This window comes from Lutra lutra, chromosome 4, assembly GCF_902655055.1.
Source record: "Lutra lutra chromosome 4, mLutLut1.2, whole genome shotgun sequence".
In the NCBI taxonomy this organism is placed as follows: domain Eukaryota; kingdom Metazoa; phylum Chordata; class Mammalia; order Carnivora; family Mustelidae; genus Lutra; species Lutra lutra.
In genome coordinates this window covers 38,809,929-38,829,880 of record NC_062281.1, presented here as the reverse complement: position 1 = coordinate 38,829,880, position 19,952 = coordinate 38,809,929, and the positions used below count along the sequence as shown (strand labels likewise).

General features: G+C 39.0%; 1 protein-coding gene across 2 annotated transcripts in view; it reads right to left on the bottom strand.

Annotated features, from left to right (window-relative positions):
* The window catches only part of STK3 (serine/threonine kinase 3), a 275,511-nt gene extending 261,999 nt beyond the window's left edge, over positions 1-13,512 (bottom strand). The window contains exons 1-2 of one of the 2 annotated variants that reach the window (XM_047725604.1): positions 13,283-13,496; positions 12,343-12,459 (exon numbers count right to left, since the gene is read on the bottom strand). Coding sequence is in view for 1 of the 2 variants with exons in the window: in XM_047725603.1 (XP_047581559.1) it covers positions 13,283-13,308 (26 nt within the window). In the remaining variant the exon portion in view is untranslated. Of the gene's footprint in view, positions 1-12,342; positions 12,460-13,282 lie in introns of both variants that reach the window. The other variant, XM_047725603.1, reaches the window with a different exon arrangement.
* Between the last annotated feature and the right edge of the window lie 6,440 nt (positions 13,513-19,952).

Sequence of the window (19,952 nt, the reverse complement as noted above, 5' to 3'; positions counted from 1 at the left end):
AGCTTTAAAGATGTGTTACTACATTCACTTTCTTAATAAACTGAATTATTAAAAAAAAAGAATCCAGAAAATGCAAACATAAAACAGCACATTTGAAAATGCTCTGACATATTCATTTCCTGCTAAAATAAAGATTAAAAATAATCTAATAAGAAATATGCAGTTATAAATGTCATAACTTTTAATTCAGGTCCTTATAAAGATTTTTAAATATTCAATAACCATACCTAGATTTGAGAACTAAAAAAAAGAGAACAGAATCTCTAATTGATTAAAAATAAAAGAGGAAACTTGCCAAGGTCTACCCATGTACCTGCCACACAGAAAAATCTACCGTAATTTGTGCCAAAGACACTACCTACACTTTATAACTAGGTTTACTCATATATTTTGCTCTTCACTTATTTCCCTACATCTCAAATTTGAAGACAAAATATGAGCATTTAGTCTCTGTACACTCACAACTCGTTTCCATCCCTAGAATACTAGAATTAATTGTATTAATCCCAAACATAAATACATTAATTAAAGATATACCTACATTAATAAAAGTGTCATTTCAGAGAAACCTTAAACTGACAATATTAATATGTGTATCATTCAATGAGTTCCGTGCTCTGACTTCTGCTTAATTTTTATAGGCTTTCATAAATAGAGATGGGGGCTGTGGAAACTCGCTGAGTTCAGCTATTTGCACAGACGGACACTATTTTGCTTGATTTCTCAGTACAGTTTTATTACACAGTAACAGCACATATGAAGCCGCTTACAGTATTTCCCTGTGGTTCTTTGTAAACAAATTAAGAAGATTATAGTGCTTTGTGAAAATGTTTTTGCTTTTTTAAATTTGGAGAATTTTTACCTGTTTTGTTTTTTCTTTTTAGAAATAAAAATAAAATTTTTAAAATTTCAACTATATCTAACAAAAAAAATGTAATCACTATATGAAAGATAAATAGTCTAAATACTTTACCCATAGAAATTAAAAATAAACAACTATAAGTGTAGTGTTACTGTATTTGCACAGATGTAACTGACTTCAATTCACTTTGGTAATAATACCATGAGTCTTCAAAATATAATATTCCAAAATGACAGAAAACTTTTTTTAGCTTAGGAATTCCACTGGCTTAAGATAAAATCCTGTTCCTTTTTTGATGCAAAAACTTTGGTTATTTTCATCTTAAATCTTAGAAACTCAGGGAAGTTGAAATAATTTTTTTCACTGCATATGATGTTCCTCCTCTTAAGTCAAAAGATCATTTCAAGATGTACTATGAGCCCTGCAGAAGAGAAAAAGACCTCTGGTAAGCAAAAACTGACACAAAGAGCATGTAGTTTACTTTCAGAAAGGAAGAGCGACTGTCAGGTCAGGTAATTATTTCTAAGATAAGTAGCAGTTTAGAAAAGGACACAGTAATGAGAATGACAAGTAACAGTGAAAGACAAGACTAGGTTTAAGGAAAAAACAGCCATATGTATACAGCAACAAAGCTTCAAACACATCAAAAAAGCACCCATAACTGTTTCTATGAACTAAAACTATCAACAATTCTATGAACTGTTTCTATGATTGCTTTCATGAACAAGAAAAGTATGATCATTTGCTTTCTTTATCAGTTTCAGAAGACTGGGTCAAGTGCCTTCATTTTGGAATGATTTCCATCAGAACTGGCTGTATAAAAGTGTTTGTAAAATATTTTAAAAATATAATGCTTAAAGTAGTTTACTTCATTTACTTGGAAAAATCCATTACATGGTATATCATACTGGCCAATGATGCTAAATATAAAGTATAACCATATCACTATTTTGGCAGGCTCTCTGAAATCACATGAGTGTTTTGTGTATATTAATTAAAGCTATCTAATCAAGTGCTGAGAGTCTATATAACGGGGAGGGGATCCCATTGTCATCATTTGCCTAGTACCTGAATTCTCTTCTATGAGGAAAAAGCAAACAAAAACAAAACCAAAACCTTAGAAGTATACAATGAGAAGCAAAGCTCATAGAAGGAAAATTCATTCTACTGGGAAAACAGAGTCATCAAAATACTTTCTTCTCAAGAGTTTAATTTGTATATTTTTAATTTCCCCTAGAATTTCATGAGGCTCCCTTGCTTAATTTGACCCTTATTTCTTATAATTCTTAGAAATTACATGAACTATAGATTTTATTCAGACCAATCATTTCTCTGTGATCCAAACCTCTATGATACAAATTTCACTGATTGCTAAAAATGTTTAAATAGCTGATCATTGGAAAATGGCTACTGTTTGTTGTTTAACTGCAAGATGACGGACTAATTCACATCGCACTTTATAGATATAACCAATGCAGTAATTAATACAGTAAGTAATTACACGAAAACTAATTCCTTCTAAAGTTACATGACATAGCATCAAATGTAAAGTGCCCACCATGTCACTGAGACAAACCTGATGTTATTTATTTGCAAGTACAATAAAGCTTAACAAGAGGGGCTAATATCAAAACTAAAAAGGAATAACATATGGCATTTAAGATTTCGATATGCTTCATTTTGCAATTCATCATACTGTAGACAGGGCTGGATTTATAAAGCAGCCTCGAGATGCCCCTGAAGTTTGTTTATGCATAGATACACTTCTACGTATGTAAGACAAAGCAGGCTAAAAGGTCTACCTTAAAAAATAAGGCCTGAAATCTAATCTTATCACTAGTGGTGTTTTTTGTCTCAGATTCTTTCATTTTCTGTATCTTTTTGTTTAAGAAGAAACTAGGTCACCTGAAACATTCAGAGGTGAGAAAGAAGTGAAGCTGGATATTAGGATAACACTGGACCAAAGGGTAACCAAAGTTAAGGGAGGGGGAATGTGAAGGTAAAAGTCCACTCAAAATGGTCTCTACCACAGAATTTGTCTACATACACCCAATTTCTGACTTAAACTTAGAAACATAAAGGTATGATAGAGATATTAGCCAGAAGAAGAAAAAGTCAGTGCCATCACATTTTTTGACACAGTACCCCACCATTGGAAAGAACGAGTCAGTTCTTCTACCTATGAAAAAACACTATTTAAAATTAAAGTGGCACTAACAAATTAGCGTGCAGGTTGGGGTCCTGAAATACCATTTCTCACAAAAAGAAAGTAGTACTTCTCGGAGAAATGGTTGATTCCAGATCCAGAACAGGAAATGGACATGATGGGCCCTGAATATCTTTTCACAGCAGACAACAAGGAAGCTATGGGTCACGTTGTCCCTGAAAGGCCTCCCACTAACCAAAGATGGGGGGCCACTTTGAGCTTCAGCTGCAAGAACTATAATGGATTAAAATCCACCAAATATGTTTAAATCCACTGGCTCATAATGGCACTTAAAAAAAGAAAAAAAGGGGGCACCTGGGTGGCTTAGTCATTAAGCACCAGCCTTCGGCTCAGGGCATGATCCCAGGGTCCTGGGACGGAGCCGGCATCAGGCTCCCTGCTCTGTGAGAAGCCTGCTTCTCCCTCTCTCACTCCCCCTGCTTGTGTTCCCTCTCTCACTGTGTCTCTCTCTATCAAATAAGTAAATAAAATCTTGGGGGAAAAAAAAAAAGAAGAAGAAGAATCGGTGCCCTTCGGAGAAAAATAGGGAACTAATACATTCTCTTGAAAACAGGTAAAGGGGAAGAATCAAGCATTTATCCTATCTTACTTTTATAGACTGTACCACTGGGTAATCCAACAAAAGATGAGGGAGGTGACTCTATAAAAAACATTCCAATTAACAAATGAAAACAAAATGATGTATTTAGAATTTCACCATTTTGCAACATCCAGTGAATGACCAGAAATAAGCACTAACCATCAACAGCTGCTAACAACACAAAAAAAAGAGAGGTAACTACATACTAAGTGACTAATAGAGTCTTGCCAAACACCACCTATCACAAAGACTAAGGGATCGAAATCGAGCCTTCCAGTGTCTGGATCCAGTTACTCACTGGCAGAAGATACAGAGGGCAAAAGAACAGTAGAACTGCACCTTGGGTAAGTAGTCAGCAAAATCCAAGCTGTGGGAAACTATAAACGTCCTGCATTCTTCAACAGGTAAAAGAGAAGAAAAGGGATGGAGAATTAATGTAAAATGAAAAGTGACATTCGGGGCGCCTGGGTGGCTCAGTGGGTTAAGCCGCTGCCTTCGGCTCAGGTCATGATCCCAGGTCCTGGGTTCGAGCCCCACATCGGGCTTTCTGCTCAGCAGGGAGCCTGCTTCCTCCTCTCTCTCTCTGCCTGCTTCTCTGCCTACTTGTGATTTCTCTCTGTCAAATAAATAAATAAAATCTTTAAAAAAAAAAAAAAAAAAAGAAAAGTGACATTCCCTACAAAAACTATTTTTTAATTGGCAAGACTAACCTAGAGTGTCTAGCGATGCACATTTGGGTTATTACTATAGAAGTCGGTATAAGAATTACTTATGGGAAAAAGCAGCTATGACTAGGATGGAACACTAAGAAGGAAGGGTAGCAGAGTTCTATTTCTTAACCTGACTGGTGATTACAAAGGTGTCTGCCTTAAGGTAATTATCACGCCATATGTTTATTTTTTACTGATGTTTTATTTTGCAATAAAAACATTTTTTAATAGCAGGTTATCAGGACACCTGAATGTTGCAAACACCTAACAAAGGCTTAGTATGATTCCCATTCTCCAGACTAATGCAGTGAAAATAAGAGGTTAAAAAAAGAAGTCAGTGCCCATCATTTCCTCCTACCCACTTCCTCTTCTAAGGGAACCACCTAATATCACAATCAGGGCCCAACAGATTCACTTTCCTGGGTGTCGAGAAATTCTAAGAAAGAGACTATGAGATACCCCACCCTGTTCCTCTCCCAGTCTTCCTCCAAACCCCAAGTTGCTCAAACACAAAATGCAGGAGCCACAATTCTCTTTCTTCCCCAATTCCCACATCTAGTCTATCAGCAAGTCCTTTGTTTCCAACTCCAAAATGTAACTTACATCTGTCCACACTTCTCTCCATCTCCACTGACTCCACCATCTAACCACGAACCACAGCCATGGCCTCCCAACTTGTTCCCCTCCTGTCATTCTTAACTCTCTACAATCTATTCTTCCGAAAGCAACCCAAATGATCTTTTAAAACAAACTGCTTAAAATTCTGTTTAAAACCATTTAATGACAGCCCATTGCACTTTCACATCCAAATTCCTTTCCATGGCCTGCATCATTGAATCCCTGCCCATCCCTCTGACCTCATCTCCAACCACTTTCTCCCATTTTACAATCCAGCCGCAGTGGCCTCATTTCAATTCCTCCCACACACTATGCTCTTTCCCACCTGAAGGCCTTCTCAAAGCTTTCCCTCTGCCTGGAATACTCTTTCCAGCTGCTCACAAGGATAACTTCTCAACCCCATATCGCAGCTTTAGTATTACCTTCTCAGAGAAGTTCTGTCCAACTACCCTATCAAACAGGTTCCACCATTTTTCTCTATCAGTATGTGCTACTCCTATCCTTCATAGTTTAAGCTCCAACTACAGTGTATGTCCTATGAGGTCAAAGATCTCAACCGCTTCCTTCAACAACATACCCAGCATTTAGCATTTGAAAGGCAGTTAATTAATAATTACTGAATAAATTAATAAATATTAATTTATTAATTAAATTAATTTAATGTATTAATAAATTAGCAAATGAATGAACTCAAAGCTGACATCTAATTTCTGCCATGATTAACGATCAGTGAGTAAATAAAGCCAATTTTAATTTTTTTTCTTCCAAACTTTTTATTTAAATTCCAGTTAGTTAACATAGTGTAATATTGGTTTCAGGAGCATAATTTAGTGATTCTTCACTTACATACAACACCAGCACTCACCATAACAGGCGGTTTCCTTAATACCCATCATCCATTTAGCCCATCTGCCCACCCACCTCCCTCTACCAGCCCTCAGTTTCTTCTCTACAGTTAAGAGTCTCTGTGGTTTAGAAAGTCAGTTTTTAGAAAGAAACCGGCGAATGGGGCAACTCTGCAGACTCAGGAGAGATCATCTGGCTCCAGAGAGAAAAAGTCAAGGAAATTAGCTGCCTATTATCTTTAATTCATGCTTTCCTCAAATATGTAAAGGGTTCACCCAAATTACAAAAATAATTTTAACTTGCATTCCTTTCCAACTATAGGTCCCATGATTTCAGAAAATCAAAAATCCTAAAAATGAAAACTGATCTGGACAGAGAGTAACATTCCATATTTTGAATATTGAATATAAATTCCACATTTTGAATATAAAAACTACCTCATCCTTGGAATCACATATGCATGTGTGTCTGTGTCTGGACACCAAGATAGTAATATTTATATCAAGATATCTGGAACTATCTGAAAATGTTACTCTATTTGACCTTTTTACTAAGATGTCTGATACCATATAAAGTTTTGTTTTATTTCATTTTGTTTAAAGATTTTATTTATTTATTTGAGAAAGAGAAAGATAGCAAGTGAGCACAAGTTGGGGTGGCAGAGAAAGGGAGAAGCAGACTCCCCATTGAGCAGGGAGCCCAATGTGGGGCTCGATCCCAGGACCCCAGAATCATGACCTGTGCCAAATGCAGATGCTTAAACAACTGAGCCACCCAGGTACCCCTGATTCATGTAAAATTTACAAACTAATTCAGAACTCACATATACTATCACATGTACACCTATATTAATTATCAGCAACATTAACAGTTTTCTGTAATTCTCATTTTGCTAGCAAGTCATTTTGTAAGATACATCCTTTAATATACTTTTAAGATGTTCAAGGTAATCAGCACCTTAATAGTCATGGCATGCAAACAATGAACTTATTTTTAATATTCATACATGTCTATTTACATATTTGTTACTTTCATTTGTTCAATGTCAGACTCTGTGGAAAAAAACAGTTATAAAAAGACATTTGAAATAAAAACTCTGTTCCAAGAGCTAAGAACTGAAATTAGAATAATCCTAACATATGAGGCAATTCAAATAAAAGAAAGAGAAACAAGAAAGAGACTTGGGACAAATTAAAAAGTTTCTATCAGATAGTATAAATTTTCTCTTTAGCAGAAAAACCTAGAGACCTTTGGTCCTTAGAAAGGGTGCAGCTGGGAGGGTTTCAGAAGCTGAGGCAATCATAATGATAGCTTTGCACAGGGTCATTCCACACGAAAAGGGACCCGAGCCTTTGCCTAATAGCAACCCTTATGTATCACATATTCTTTTGTGAATTCTGTCAGACATCACAGACCATCATTGTCCATTTTCCCATACTTCAATCGGGAACGATATACTGTCCTGGTACAGTCAAAATACTGTAGTTTTTAGAGAACAGTTTCCTTTCTCCCCTTCACCTCTATCCTATTGTGTGTATAGGTAGGTACACTCACACCCATTTGGATCCTTCTGTCAATGCCATCACTGAGCTTTTGTGGATCAGGATAGAGTTTGAAATGAAGTCAGTTTCTTGACTGTCACTACTACATATGCTGACAATGTCTTTTCAAACTGCAGATCACAACCCATTAGAAGGTCATGAAAATAATTTGGTGGCTCATGACCAGCAGTTTTTCAATGAAACAGAACATAAAGGAAAAGAGAAAAATACCAAAAACATCCCACATAGTACATTGTGTGAAACTTCTTTTTTAGTTTTATATGTATGTGGGCCTGTGCTGGGTTTCACCATCAATATATTTTTTTTAATTTTTTCAGAGCCACTAATACATGATGGCCTAAAGTGACGGGAACTTTAGTTCAACAAAGACTTCTCTGAACCCAGAAAAATTAAATTCAAAGCACTTCCCCCTCTCCTTATAATCCAAACAAGAAATACTCAATTTAAACCTTTTATTATTTTTTTTAAAGATTTTATTTATTTATTTGAGAGAGAGACAGTGAGAGAGAACATGAGCGAGGAGAAGGTCAGAGGGAGAAGCAGACTCCCCATGGAGCTGGGAGCCCGATGTGGGACTCGATCCTGGGACCCCGGGATCATGACCTGAGCCGAAGGCAGTCGTCCAACCAACTGAGCCACCCAGGCGTCCCTTAAGCCTTTTATTATTAAAGCTTTATTGGTGCACACTTCTCCAATGAACATTTAGATTACTTTAGAAAAACAAGTTTCAACTTAGCCGAATTTAATACATGTTTACCTTTTTCTTTACTTTTCTAACAAATTCTTTAGCACTAATATATACTATATCTCAGTCCCTTAAAGAACAAAAGATAAATTAATCTTTGCCTCGGGTGGACTAAAAACTGAGCTTATCTCCTGTCTTAATGTGCAACTGAAGTTTGCTCACCTGGACCTGCTCCAGAGGTTACAGTCATCCTCCTCCCTGTCTTTAGGAAGAAGAACCAACTGACCATTCCCATCCTAAGGGCCTAAATCAATTTTAAAGGAGTTGGTGCCAGCCCCAGTTAACCGAGAAAAGCCAAAAGAAGAAACGCTATGCTTTAGGGACCCAGTCGTTAATGCAAAAAGATGCTCCTGTTTGCTTGAATCTTTTCTTGCCCTTTGAAATACTCAGAACCTCTCCTGTAGCCTGCCTCTGAAGTTGGGAGCGTCCCCCAGGGCCTTCTACTACCTGAGGTTGCTGCCTTTGTTTTGTACAGTCCTCAGGTCATCGTCTCAAAGAAAACTCTAGCTCCCCATTTGTCAATCTCTCCAGTAGTAAGTACAGAAGAATTCTGATCCCAAGGGCACATGAATTAGTAATATTGACACAAAAGGAAGCCCACACCTCTTCTCACTGCCTTCATGATTTTCGTCATACCCTACTATCTGCTTATCTGGTCTGTGGCTCTGTCCCACACAACTCAGTTCTAAGAGTCGATAGTTCCCGGCTGTCTGTTTACCTGCATTCCCAATTTCTGGTCTAAGGTCAGGGCTGCTGATACTACAGGTAGATATGGGGTGTTCATGCTGAGGAATCTATAAATACCTTCTACTTCACCCTTCTATATCCTCATCCTTTTGCTTTTTCATTCCTTAATTATCTTCTGACTAACACTCCATTTGTTCACAGCAACACTTTCCCTTGAGAAATAACTGTTTTCTTACCTTCACTTTCCATTTGTGTGAATGCACTTTGTAACCCTAACGTCTTAACTTGAATCTTCAATTTTACTTCCCCCAACTATCTTTTCACGCTATAAAAAAAGAAATTTGCAAAGACTCTAACCATGGCTTAAATCAAAGAACTCTCCTTATCAGTCTCGAGAGTCAATTTCAGGATCTTACTCCCTTATTATCCTTCCAGTGTTTTCACTGTTCACCCCAACTTTTCCTCCAAGTATACCTTAATGAATTTTAAATTTTAAGTATCTATTAATCTTATAATCTAACGAGGAACAAGTCCTGTCTGGTAAAGTCTACCTCTTCAGCAATGATATTCTGTCCTCTCTTTAAAAATATTATCTATATAACAATCTATCTTCAAGTAACCAGAGTTTTCATGCTACCCACCACCTATCACAGAGACCCATCTCCCCTTTTATGAATGTTCTACTTGGTGAGGATCTCATGCTTTGATCATTTCATTTCCTCTTCTATCTCTTAAAACTTACCTATTGTGTGGTCATTTTTCTTTCATCCCCTACAAAGAAATCTGAGAAACTCAACTTACCGAAACACTAATAATTAAGAACTACTTAATGGACTTCCATTCCCAGAAGGACCTTATTTTCATAAGGACTTATGAAGACCTCTGTGACAGACCTGTTAAGGAAATCTGAGAAATATAAAAGCTATTCTGATACCTCAAGTCAGTGACTATAAGTGATCACATCCATTGTCTGTATTTAACACAGCCTTGTTGGTGAGACCGAGTCAATGATGTGAGGTAAGAAAGGCCTTCTAGATCCTCTAGTCGTGATTTTCAGATCTGACTGCAAAGGGGAATCTCCAGCTCCCAGAGGAAAAGAATGACACCCAAGAGCAAAGGCAGACACAAATACCCAAGCCTAAAACTAGGTCAGATATATACAAACAACATGATAAAAACACAAAGACATGTATGGTATGGGAATAAGAAATACCCAATTCAGAATAGTAACAATCCTTCAGGGGATAGGGAGGGAAAGCAACTGAGAAGAGATATACTTAAGAAAATTCAAATATATTCACAATATTTTATTTCTAAAGCTGGGTAATGGGATACATAAATACTAAATTAGCTCCTATTATCTTTTGAATATCTAAAATCTTGTAACTGAAGAAAGAACAATATGAAGATGGCATATAGTCAAACTGACATCATATTAGGAATACAGAGAAATACCTTAGCCTAAAAAGCACTCAAATAAGATACTTTATGAAACGGGCCTTAAAGGAAGAATAAAACAGAGATTACTAGCAAAAAAAACAGAAACTTCTCTAGAGGAAAAGCATTAACAAAGGCAAAGTTAGAGTATCCATGGCCTACAATCTAAATAAAAAATAAAAGGGAAACTTCAGGAGGACAGATTCATCTTAGAGAAGAGTAACAAAAGCCTGGGGATTAAATCTAAGACCAAGTGCTAGGGGTCTTGGGTAATAAGTAGGCTAGTGTGCCCCAACCCCCCTCCCAAAAAAAAAAGTTTTTTTAAAAGGAATACCGTGGTGGAAGTGATGTTTTGACAAATCAGAAGCCATTTGCAAGATACACGAAAGCAAACAGTTTCCTATGGATCATTAGGAGGTTCTGTAGGGCAGCAAAAGGGGACTAGAAGGAGGTAAGGTACTGAGAACCAGGTCCTAGGACCCTGCCTCTACTCCAAACAGAGCCTTTCTGCTAAAAATTTTTTAAAACCACTACACTAAAGTACCTAGTTGGAAGGCACTGCTGTAAATCAAGTATGAGGGTCATAAAACCCAAGAATGGGGTAATCGTATCAAAAATGAAAAAGGGAAAAGAAAATAAATCCAGACTTTTTAATGGAGAATTCAATAGGCCTTAGTGACAAATTAGACGGAATAATGGAAGTGTGGATCTGCATGAAAAAATCAAATATACCAACCAAACAGCAGCTGCTGGTCATACAGATTTGAACATGAGCAGCGTAAATGTGACCATGTAAAAAAGTGTCTGAGCCATACAGAAGTACTACTCAAGGCCGAAAAGCAAAGCGACATTCCTACAGGGATTAGGAAAAGCACAAGAAGAGGGCCCAGAGGATTGTGCAAAGAAATCACCACCATATCAGAGAAGGCTAAGAAAGTGAGTCTTTAAAAAGAGGTAGCACAGTATATGGTGTTAGTGCACAGCCTTTGCAGCCAATCAGACTCAGGGTTCTGGCATCCCCTCCACTTACTTAACCTCTCTGAGTTTCATTTAATAAGCAAAGAATAAACTAACATTTAACATCACTAAACACATTACGGAGCCCTGTGCTAAGTGCTTTACACATGACCTATTTTAATCCTCACAACACACTTTACAGATGAAGAAATTAAATTTAGAACTAGCATAATAAGCTGCAGAGCCAGGATTCCTGTTTCTTAAGACAATAAAATAAAGGAATGTATATACAACATTCCTGGCAACCAAAATGACCTAAAAAATGGCATCTATATTTTATTATTAGAAGGTAATGATCCATAGGGAGAACACAAAAACTCATGGTCAGTAATCCCTGTCCTAGCGTTCCATGTGGCAAACTCTTTCAGTGTCCTCAGCTACAGAACAGGATTAATACCTGTGATCCAACCTACTTAACAGGGCTTCTATGATGATATTATGAAAATGAAAATGCTATGAAAAAATTTTAAGTGATACTCGAATATAGGGGCTTAATGACACATATCTTGCTTTTCAGAAATGCCCCCCTGGATCAGCGTAAGTCTCTCTGAAAAAGAACTAAAAATAAGCCTGTTGGATGTGCAAGCACCACTTTGAAAAAGTATAAATGACATGGAATGGTTATATGTGCCACCCACATGTCCCCCTGGCCCTTCTAGGTTTTCCAAAGTCCCTGCAAGGACGGGGGATCTCTTACACCTATAAGAAACTCTGATAACTTAGAGCTAAAGAACAGACCGCTTCTACTTCAATTGGGAGTTGTTCGAGTTGACCTTAGGGCATCATCTCAGAGATGCCCCCTTACCGTCCTTCCAAAATAGAAGAGAAAAAAAAAAGTCTCCAATTTTTTTCTATGGTACGAAAACTGGATGCCCAGTCAATACTAGAGTTCAACACAAAATACCAGATAAAAACTATCAAGTCTCTGATAGCAGGTCTCTTTTGGAAACCCTTCCACACACACACCCCTTTTCACCTGAACAGATGGTTTCCAGGCTTCAAGGCTCATGTGTCTAGTCACACAATTCACAAGAGCTCACAAAGTTCCTACCTTTTTAATTATTCCATGTCCCTGAATATATCACCTTTCATCTAAAGATCTCTAAGCATCAGAACACAGGAACTCCTCAATCTTCACCACAGCACTCTCTGGGAGAAAGAGTAGTACCTTTATTTCATAAAAAATGAAAGACTGAGATTAAATGCTTTAAACACCACCAGTTAACTGATGTTGATTCATTCTTGGAGGGGAAAAAATGCACATTTTGAACTTAAAGCTATGGAGAGCCTTGATTTAGGATGACCATTTCAAATACTACTTTGAAAGTATCCACTGTGTACTCTTACTCTTCCAACATATTAAAGATTAAATATAAACAGTAAATATCAAAGCATCACTATTTTTATACGCCAGAAGAAAAAAGAAAACATATATGGGGGAGGGGTTCTAATTTAAGATTCCTACTGTCTTGCATCCATAAATACTTTTGAACTTGAGGGGCGTAAGGGGAGAAACACCTGTCAGTGCAGTATATGTACAAGTTTTACACACTGTGTAGCTATTAATACTGAATTCTTTAAACTGTTAATAAATAACCCGTCTTCTCAAATAAAAAGCAGTATTATGACAAACATTTGACAAGAACGCCTACATGGCTGTTTCCCAGTTCCCCATCTCCAGGCTTCGTGAACTTGCCAGGAGGGAAAAGTCCGCCCGGCCCGGGAGTCCGGCCGCGGGGAGCCGGGCGCTGCCCCGCGACTTTCCACGCCGCCAGGCCCGGCTCGCGGGAGAGGGGAGGCTCGGCCTCCCCGCGGGCCCTCGGCCTGTGGACAGACGCGGCCCAGCACTCGATCCCGCCTCCCGACGCTCGGCACGCCCGGACCGGGTCCGGCAGTCGCGGAGGGAGTCGCGGTCCGGCCCGGCCTAGCCACCCCCGCCAGCAGCCGCCGGCGCCGCCTCCCTCCTTCGCCCCGCTCCCAGCGTTCGTTACCTCTTGGGCGCTGGTGGCTGCTCCATGGCGGCCGAGGACAGAAGGAGGGACGCGGTGGGCGGTGAAGGCCGGAGGGAGGAAAGGAGCCGGGGCACCGGCCGGCCGAGCGCCGGGAACCACTGGGGGAAACTCCAGGAACTCGGACCAACTTTCCCGTAACTCCGCGGCGGATCCCCCTCCCGTTCAGGAGTGCGGCTCCTCCCGGCCCGGGCCGCCCCGCCCCTCGGCCGCCGGCCGCGGGCAGCCGTCCTGGGAGAGTGGGCGGAGCGAGCCGCGGCCCAGGCTTGGTAGGCGGAGCCAGGCCCTGGTGGGGTGGGCGGGGTCGGAGGCGGAGGGACGCGCCGGCCACAGGGCTGGAAGTGGAAAAAAGGCGCGGAGATTGGAGGAGCTAGAGGCTAAGGCCTAGTTAGGACTCAGAGCCTGTATGTTTGGGCCGGGGGCACCTTCTTTTGAGCCGGCCAAGAGCTGCCGCTCCACTTTTGCCTCCATTGCTTTTGCCTCGATCCCATTTGACTCATTTCTCTGGATTTCCCAAACATTCCAAGCATCTTGTGCAGCCTTTTGAAGTGTTACTAACTGCCCACGCTTCCCTCTCTAGTTGTTTATAATTATTGGCTGTTCTGTCCCCCGCCATCTGACGTTTGTAGCTACAGCACTAGGGATACCACTGGAACTTCTTGTTTGATGTTGGTTGTGGACAAGCTCCTCACTACACTTCACTGTAATTACGTCTAATTACAAAGAAAATAATTACCGCAGTGAGATCTCTCAGTGCACCAATTTAAGTGCGCTGTGGTCTTGCCAGCTGTTCACTTGGGTAACCTGGAAAACCCATCACAAATTATGGTGCACAGAAAAGTACTCAAGAAAAGTTTGTTTTCTTCCTTCTTGTTACCCTCTCTCTCGCACTGGTTCCCAAGGCCCTTAGCTCATTGTCATTTGATCCCTGTTGGCATCTATCTTTTTTGTGTTATCATTGAACCTGAAATTCCATATATAAATATCTTTCTTATGACCATATACAGGTGATGTGTAATGAGTTTGCTTGCTTTCTTTGGAAGTGATCAAGATGTAGAGTCATAGAGTTTTCTTGATGATTAGAACAGTCTATGAAGAGAATGTTAAATAAAGGAACCTTATGAACATTAACCCAAATCAGACTTGTTTATTAATATTGTTTTCTTCTTTTTTGCATTGTTTCAATATGTAATAAACTTACATGATTTATTCTCAGAACACTATATTCCCTTCTAAAATTAGTTATGTTAAATTTAAGACCATTCATGGTTGAAACCTGAAGTCAAATTCTGCAAACAAGAGAAATTATTACAAATTTTATACTCATTTTCATGTATTAAAGAACTACAGTCTAACAGTTCAGAAGTAACAAGACAACAAATAGCTTAATTATTAAAACATAAAATCCAGGAAAAACCTTTGAAATTATTTCATTCTATCCTTCAGTCTCATCCTCACTTCCATACCCTAGTCCCATCTTATATTTCGTCAGAAAATTTTCTTACAGAGAACAACATTTCATCATCTCTTCTTAAAAAACTGTTACACTTTAAAATGGTCTCTGAATTAAGTTACCAATCTTAATCTCCAGAAAGCCTTTCTGTGTCAAACCACCAGTACCCCCTCCCACCCACCCCCCACACTATTGCTGACATTTAAGTTGTGAAAGAGATACCTCTCTTCCATGTGCCCATAACACACCGTGCTGGCTTTTGTATGATGCTTATTGCACTGAACTGAAGTTCTGGTCATCCTAACCATGAGTCTACCAAGAATTAGACCTTGTCTTTACCCTCTCTATCCCTCGCAAAACAAGTATCTTGGATATAGTAAGGTTGGATGGTTTCTTTGGCGCCCCAGATTCACTCTCCATTCTTTCCCATCTGCCCTGTGCCCTAGGGGCTGACCTGTATGGCCGACATCACTGAGCTCTCAGCTCTCTGGCTTATAATTGGGTCTGAAGATAAGGAGACCCAGCAAGAGATCATCTGAGGGAGAAAGGAGTATAAGGTTATTTATTCTCCCTGTTCCCTTCCTGTGAGGTCACCAGGGGGCCCAGCTCTCCTTTCTTCCCCTCATCCCTTTGGGCCTACAGGTAGTGATCGCTCTGCTATTCCCTGGGTTCCTCCTCTATTCTCTATGTTCCCCTAGACCTCAAACCTCCTCAAATGATCCTAATTTGAGTTTCCTACTAGAATCCTGACTGAGATACCCATAAAGAAGATTTGTGGAAGGAAGAGAAATAATATCAGAAAATAAAGCTCTGAAGTCTTCCCTCACTTTGAAAAGGAAGAGGGCTAGCAATTGTACATTATCTCACTAATCCCTTAAAACTACCATGTAAGGTAGCACATCCATGTTATAGGTAAAGAAACTGAAGTTCAAAGGGGTAAAAGGGAGCTCCCCCAGGCCAAATAGAATATCTACATTCTTTTTTTTTTTTTCTTTTTTGACAGAGAGATCACAAGTAGGCAGAGAGGTAGGCAGAGGGCGGGGGTGGGGGGAGGGGGAAGCAGGCTCCCTGCGGAGCAGAGAGCCCAACGCGGCCTCGATCCCAGGACCCTGAAATCACAATCTGAGCTGAAGGCAGAGGACCCTGAAATCACGACCTGAGCTAAAGGCAGAGGCCCAAACCACTGAGCCCCAAATAACTACATTCTAACCCAGGCCTTTCTAACTCTCTTATCCCACTGTAAATCAGTCAACAGATGTTCACTTAGTTCTTATGTATATCAGCACTATTCGAGGTGCTGGGAATTACTCAGTGATAAAAACAAATAGACCATAATTCCTATCCTCGTGAGATTTATATTCTGGTTGGGGAAACAGTAAAAGAAATAAGTACCTAATTCATAAGATTTGGTATTGAAAACTGGCAAGGAAGAAAAGAAAAATGGGGAAATGGGAAATAATGTGGAGGAAAAGGGATGAAATTTAGATAGGGTGGGTGGTGAAGGCATCAGCAAGAAGGTGACTGAGGAAGTCAGGGGAGCACCATGCAGATGGGAAGGGAAGAGAAACCTGAGGCCAAGTGAACAGTAAGTGGTAAGGCCTGGAGGCTAGTGTGCCTAGTGTGTTATATTATTAAATAAAAATAATTGTTTTTCTCCTGAATTACTCAGAAAACAAAACAAAACAAAAAAATACCTCAACTCTCTATTTTAATTTGTCTATGCAAAGCCAATCTGAAGATTCCAGGAAGGAAAGCATAGAGATTATCATTCAACCTACAAATAAAAGACAGAAGCCTTTATGAACTATTGAAAGCCGTAGGAAAATTTGAGATGTACAAAAGGGTCACTCAGCTTCACTTAATTATGAAAGTAGCGTAATTTGTTTCTGCTTCCAACAGTTCCAGTTGGAATGGAGATTAAGGGCACACTTTAATTAAACTAGCAAAGAGATCACCAGAATTCTCAACTAGGTGTTCCAAGAGAAATGTAAGAGAAATCTGGAATTTGAGACCTCGTTCCTTGGAATAACAAAACTGCTTTTGTGTCACCAAATACACATACCACGATATTTTATGAGTAGAAAAATATTAACATAAAGATTTTTTCCTTGTTATACTTGTTGCTGCTTTTTATTGAAACTGGATTTATGTTACTCTTTTTTTATCATTTTTATGTGTATTTGAAAAATAATACTACTTGACAACTGTTCATCTTTTCTACTGTTACTGGGAAGAGTTTGGGGCAAAGACAAAGCTCTGATCAAATATATTACATTATGTAACTTTCTATTTGCAGGGAAACTTGGAAATATTTCCTTTCAAGAGGCAACTTAACAAAACATTTTCCCTTGATAATGTTTCTCTTTTCTAACCTAATTTTATAGTGAGCTGGAGCTAGCACGTTACAGTTGAATTCAACTACTATTCTCTTTTATCATAGCAATCTTAAACTTTTATTCCACTTACTTGTTTCTCTGACAGAACCATAAGCCTCTTAGGATTTAGGACAGTATCTTATTTGCATATGTTGTCTCAAAAGTCTGGCATATCCAGTAACTACAAGAAACACCTTCAACTGAATTTTATTTTTTTTAATTTTTATTTATTTATTTGACAGACAGAGATCACAGGTAGGCAGAGAGAGAGGAGGAAGCAGGCTCCCTGTTGAGCAGAGAGCCAGATGCAGGCCCAGATCCCAGGACCCTGAGATCATGAACGGAGCCCAAGGCAGAGACTTTAACCCACTGTGCCATCCAGGCGCCCCTCAACTGAATTTTAAAACAAGAAGCCTAGAGGTAGGTGTTTCTAGGTTTGATTAATTCTTTCATTTACTTCCGTTTCCTGCTCTGCTATGCGTAGCAGGCTCTCACCCTCCCCTCAAATGATGGCTGCCAAATTCCAAGCATCACATGAAGACATGACAATGCCCAGCAACAGAGGAGGGTTATTTCTTTCTGAATACCATTTTTCAAGACGGTGGAAAAAAACATTCTAGAATCTGCAGATGTCCCTTCATGTCCTTTTGGTCAGAATTGTGTCACAAAACCATTGCTGGCAAAGGAAATGGGACCACAAAAATCTATTCAGAATAACGGTGATTCACCCCATGGAGCTGGGCTTGTAGCTGAGATAAGGAATGGACTTCCCTGAAGCTTATGGCAAGGGAGAAGAACAAAACTGGGATTCTCTTATTGAGGGAAAAAATAGAGGAACTGTTAGCAGGCAATAGCCTACAATTTCTGCTTATGTTTATAAGTTCCTAGAACATTATAGTCACTGAATAAATGTTTGTTGAATGAATGAATGGCTTTCCATACAACAAAAACATCAGAAATTTTAAGAGACATAGGTAATTGATAAACTACTTATTAAGTGAAAGTTAAGTATGCCATTTGTCATTTTATTTCCTCTCAGCTCCAAATTCATCCTTCATTAGGTGCTCTGTTAAAATGGAACTAGGTTCTTTAAATCTTTTTCTTTTTTTTTAAGATTCCATTTTTTAATTTTAATTAATTTTTTAAAATTTTTTATTTTTTATTAACATATAATGTATTATTAGCCCCAGGGGTACAGGTCTGTGAATCATTCAGCTTACACACTTCACAGCACTGACCATGGCACATACCCTCCCCAATGTCCATAACCCAACCACCCTTCAAATCTTTTTCTTTATCAGAAAGAATAATGCTAAGCTCTGTCAATAGAGAGCCATGGAGACACATTGCAAAAGAGTGCTCTTCTCTGATTTGTATGTTTTCCGTTGGCAGATTCCAGCCCCAAGAACTGCTTCTCGGCATCCTGCAAGATGCAAGGCTTCTCCATAGTGAGCTCCTGCAGGGCAAGGCAGCCACAGCACTCAGTGGTCAGCAGGCTCTCTCCCCACCCAAACTTGCTTCTCCCTTGAGCAGTTTCCGTGCAGAGTATTTCCAGTGAGAAACCTCACCATGAGAAGTTTTCCCCAGCGACCTAAGAGAAAGGTTTTTGGAAAGTTCCAGAGGGCAGATTTCCAGCAAGTTCCACCAGCATGGCACCACAGCAACTTCTCTGCTCTTCAGTGAGACAAAATTATGTCCTCTCCAACAACGTGTATATCTCAAGCCCTGGGGACTTCTTTTTGGGGACTGTGTTTCAGTCTCAGAGGGATTAGTCCTGATTTCTACTATTCCTACATTCTTTAGAGTTCTCTTTGTCTCTTACTAGCCAATCCTTTGCTACTCCAAAGCCCCATTACAGTTAATAATTTTTTATATTAAACTTTCTCTATTCAAGTAACCATGTGGTTTCTGTCTCTTGTGGCTTCTGTATCAGACTGTACCTTGACCCATACAGAGAATGATAGCAAAGAATTTCGGCCCAACTGTAAACTCAGGGAAAGAAATGATAAAAATCAGATTGATTCTATTTTCAATTCAATACATAATTATCGGCACCAACAGTTCTCAAACTTTTTGGTCTTGGGACCACTTTACAATCTTAAAAACTATGGAGAACCTTGAAGAACTTTTGTTTATGTGGGTTACACGTATTTATATTAAGAAACTAAAACTCAGAAACTTTTAAAGCACAAGAGTATATAAGTACACTTTCCATTAGCCATCAGAGGAATGACATCATCACATGTCATGTAGCCTCTGGAAAATTCTACCATACACTCATGACAGAATAAAGTGAAAGGGCAAAAAACATTTAGTATTGTTTTTTAAATAGTTTTGATTTTGTAGAACCCTGAAATAGTCTTCAGTATCCCCAGAAGTACCCAGATCACACTTTGGGAAGCCACTGATTTACATTAACTACATGTAAATGCAATACCTAGGATCTATGGGGGAAGAGCTATGGAAGATACGGTCCTTGCTAAGAATACAGTTTACTTGATAATATAAAGTATATATTCATATAAGAGTAAAACGATTTAAACCTTATGTAGTATATGATCAATAAATTCTGTCATTCAGAAAAGTGCTGTAGTTCAAATTAATAAGGTCTAGAGCTCAGCCAAACAATAATGCCTTCCATTTACAAAATTCACCCTCCTTATAACATGTTTCTGTTATATACAAAGATAAGCTCTAGAATAAGCTGAAGATATCTCAAATCTTCACAGCCATGATTGGTTAAGACACTGAACATGGGGACAGAACTAAGGAAAAGAAGAGCCAATGCTAAGAACCTTGGCAATCTCCATCAGTTAGAGTCTTT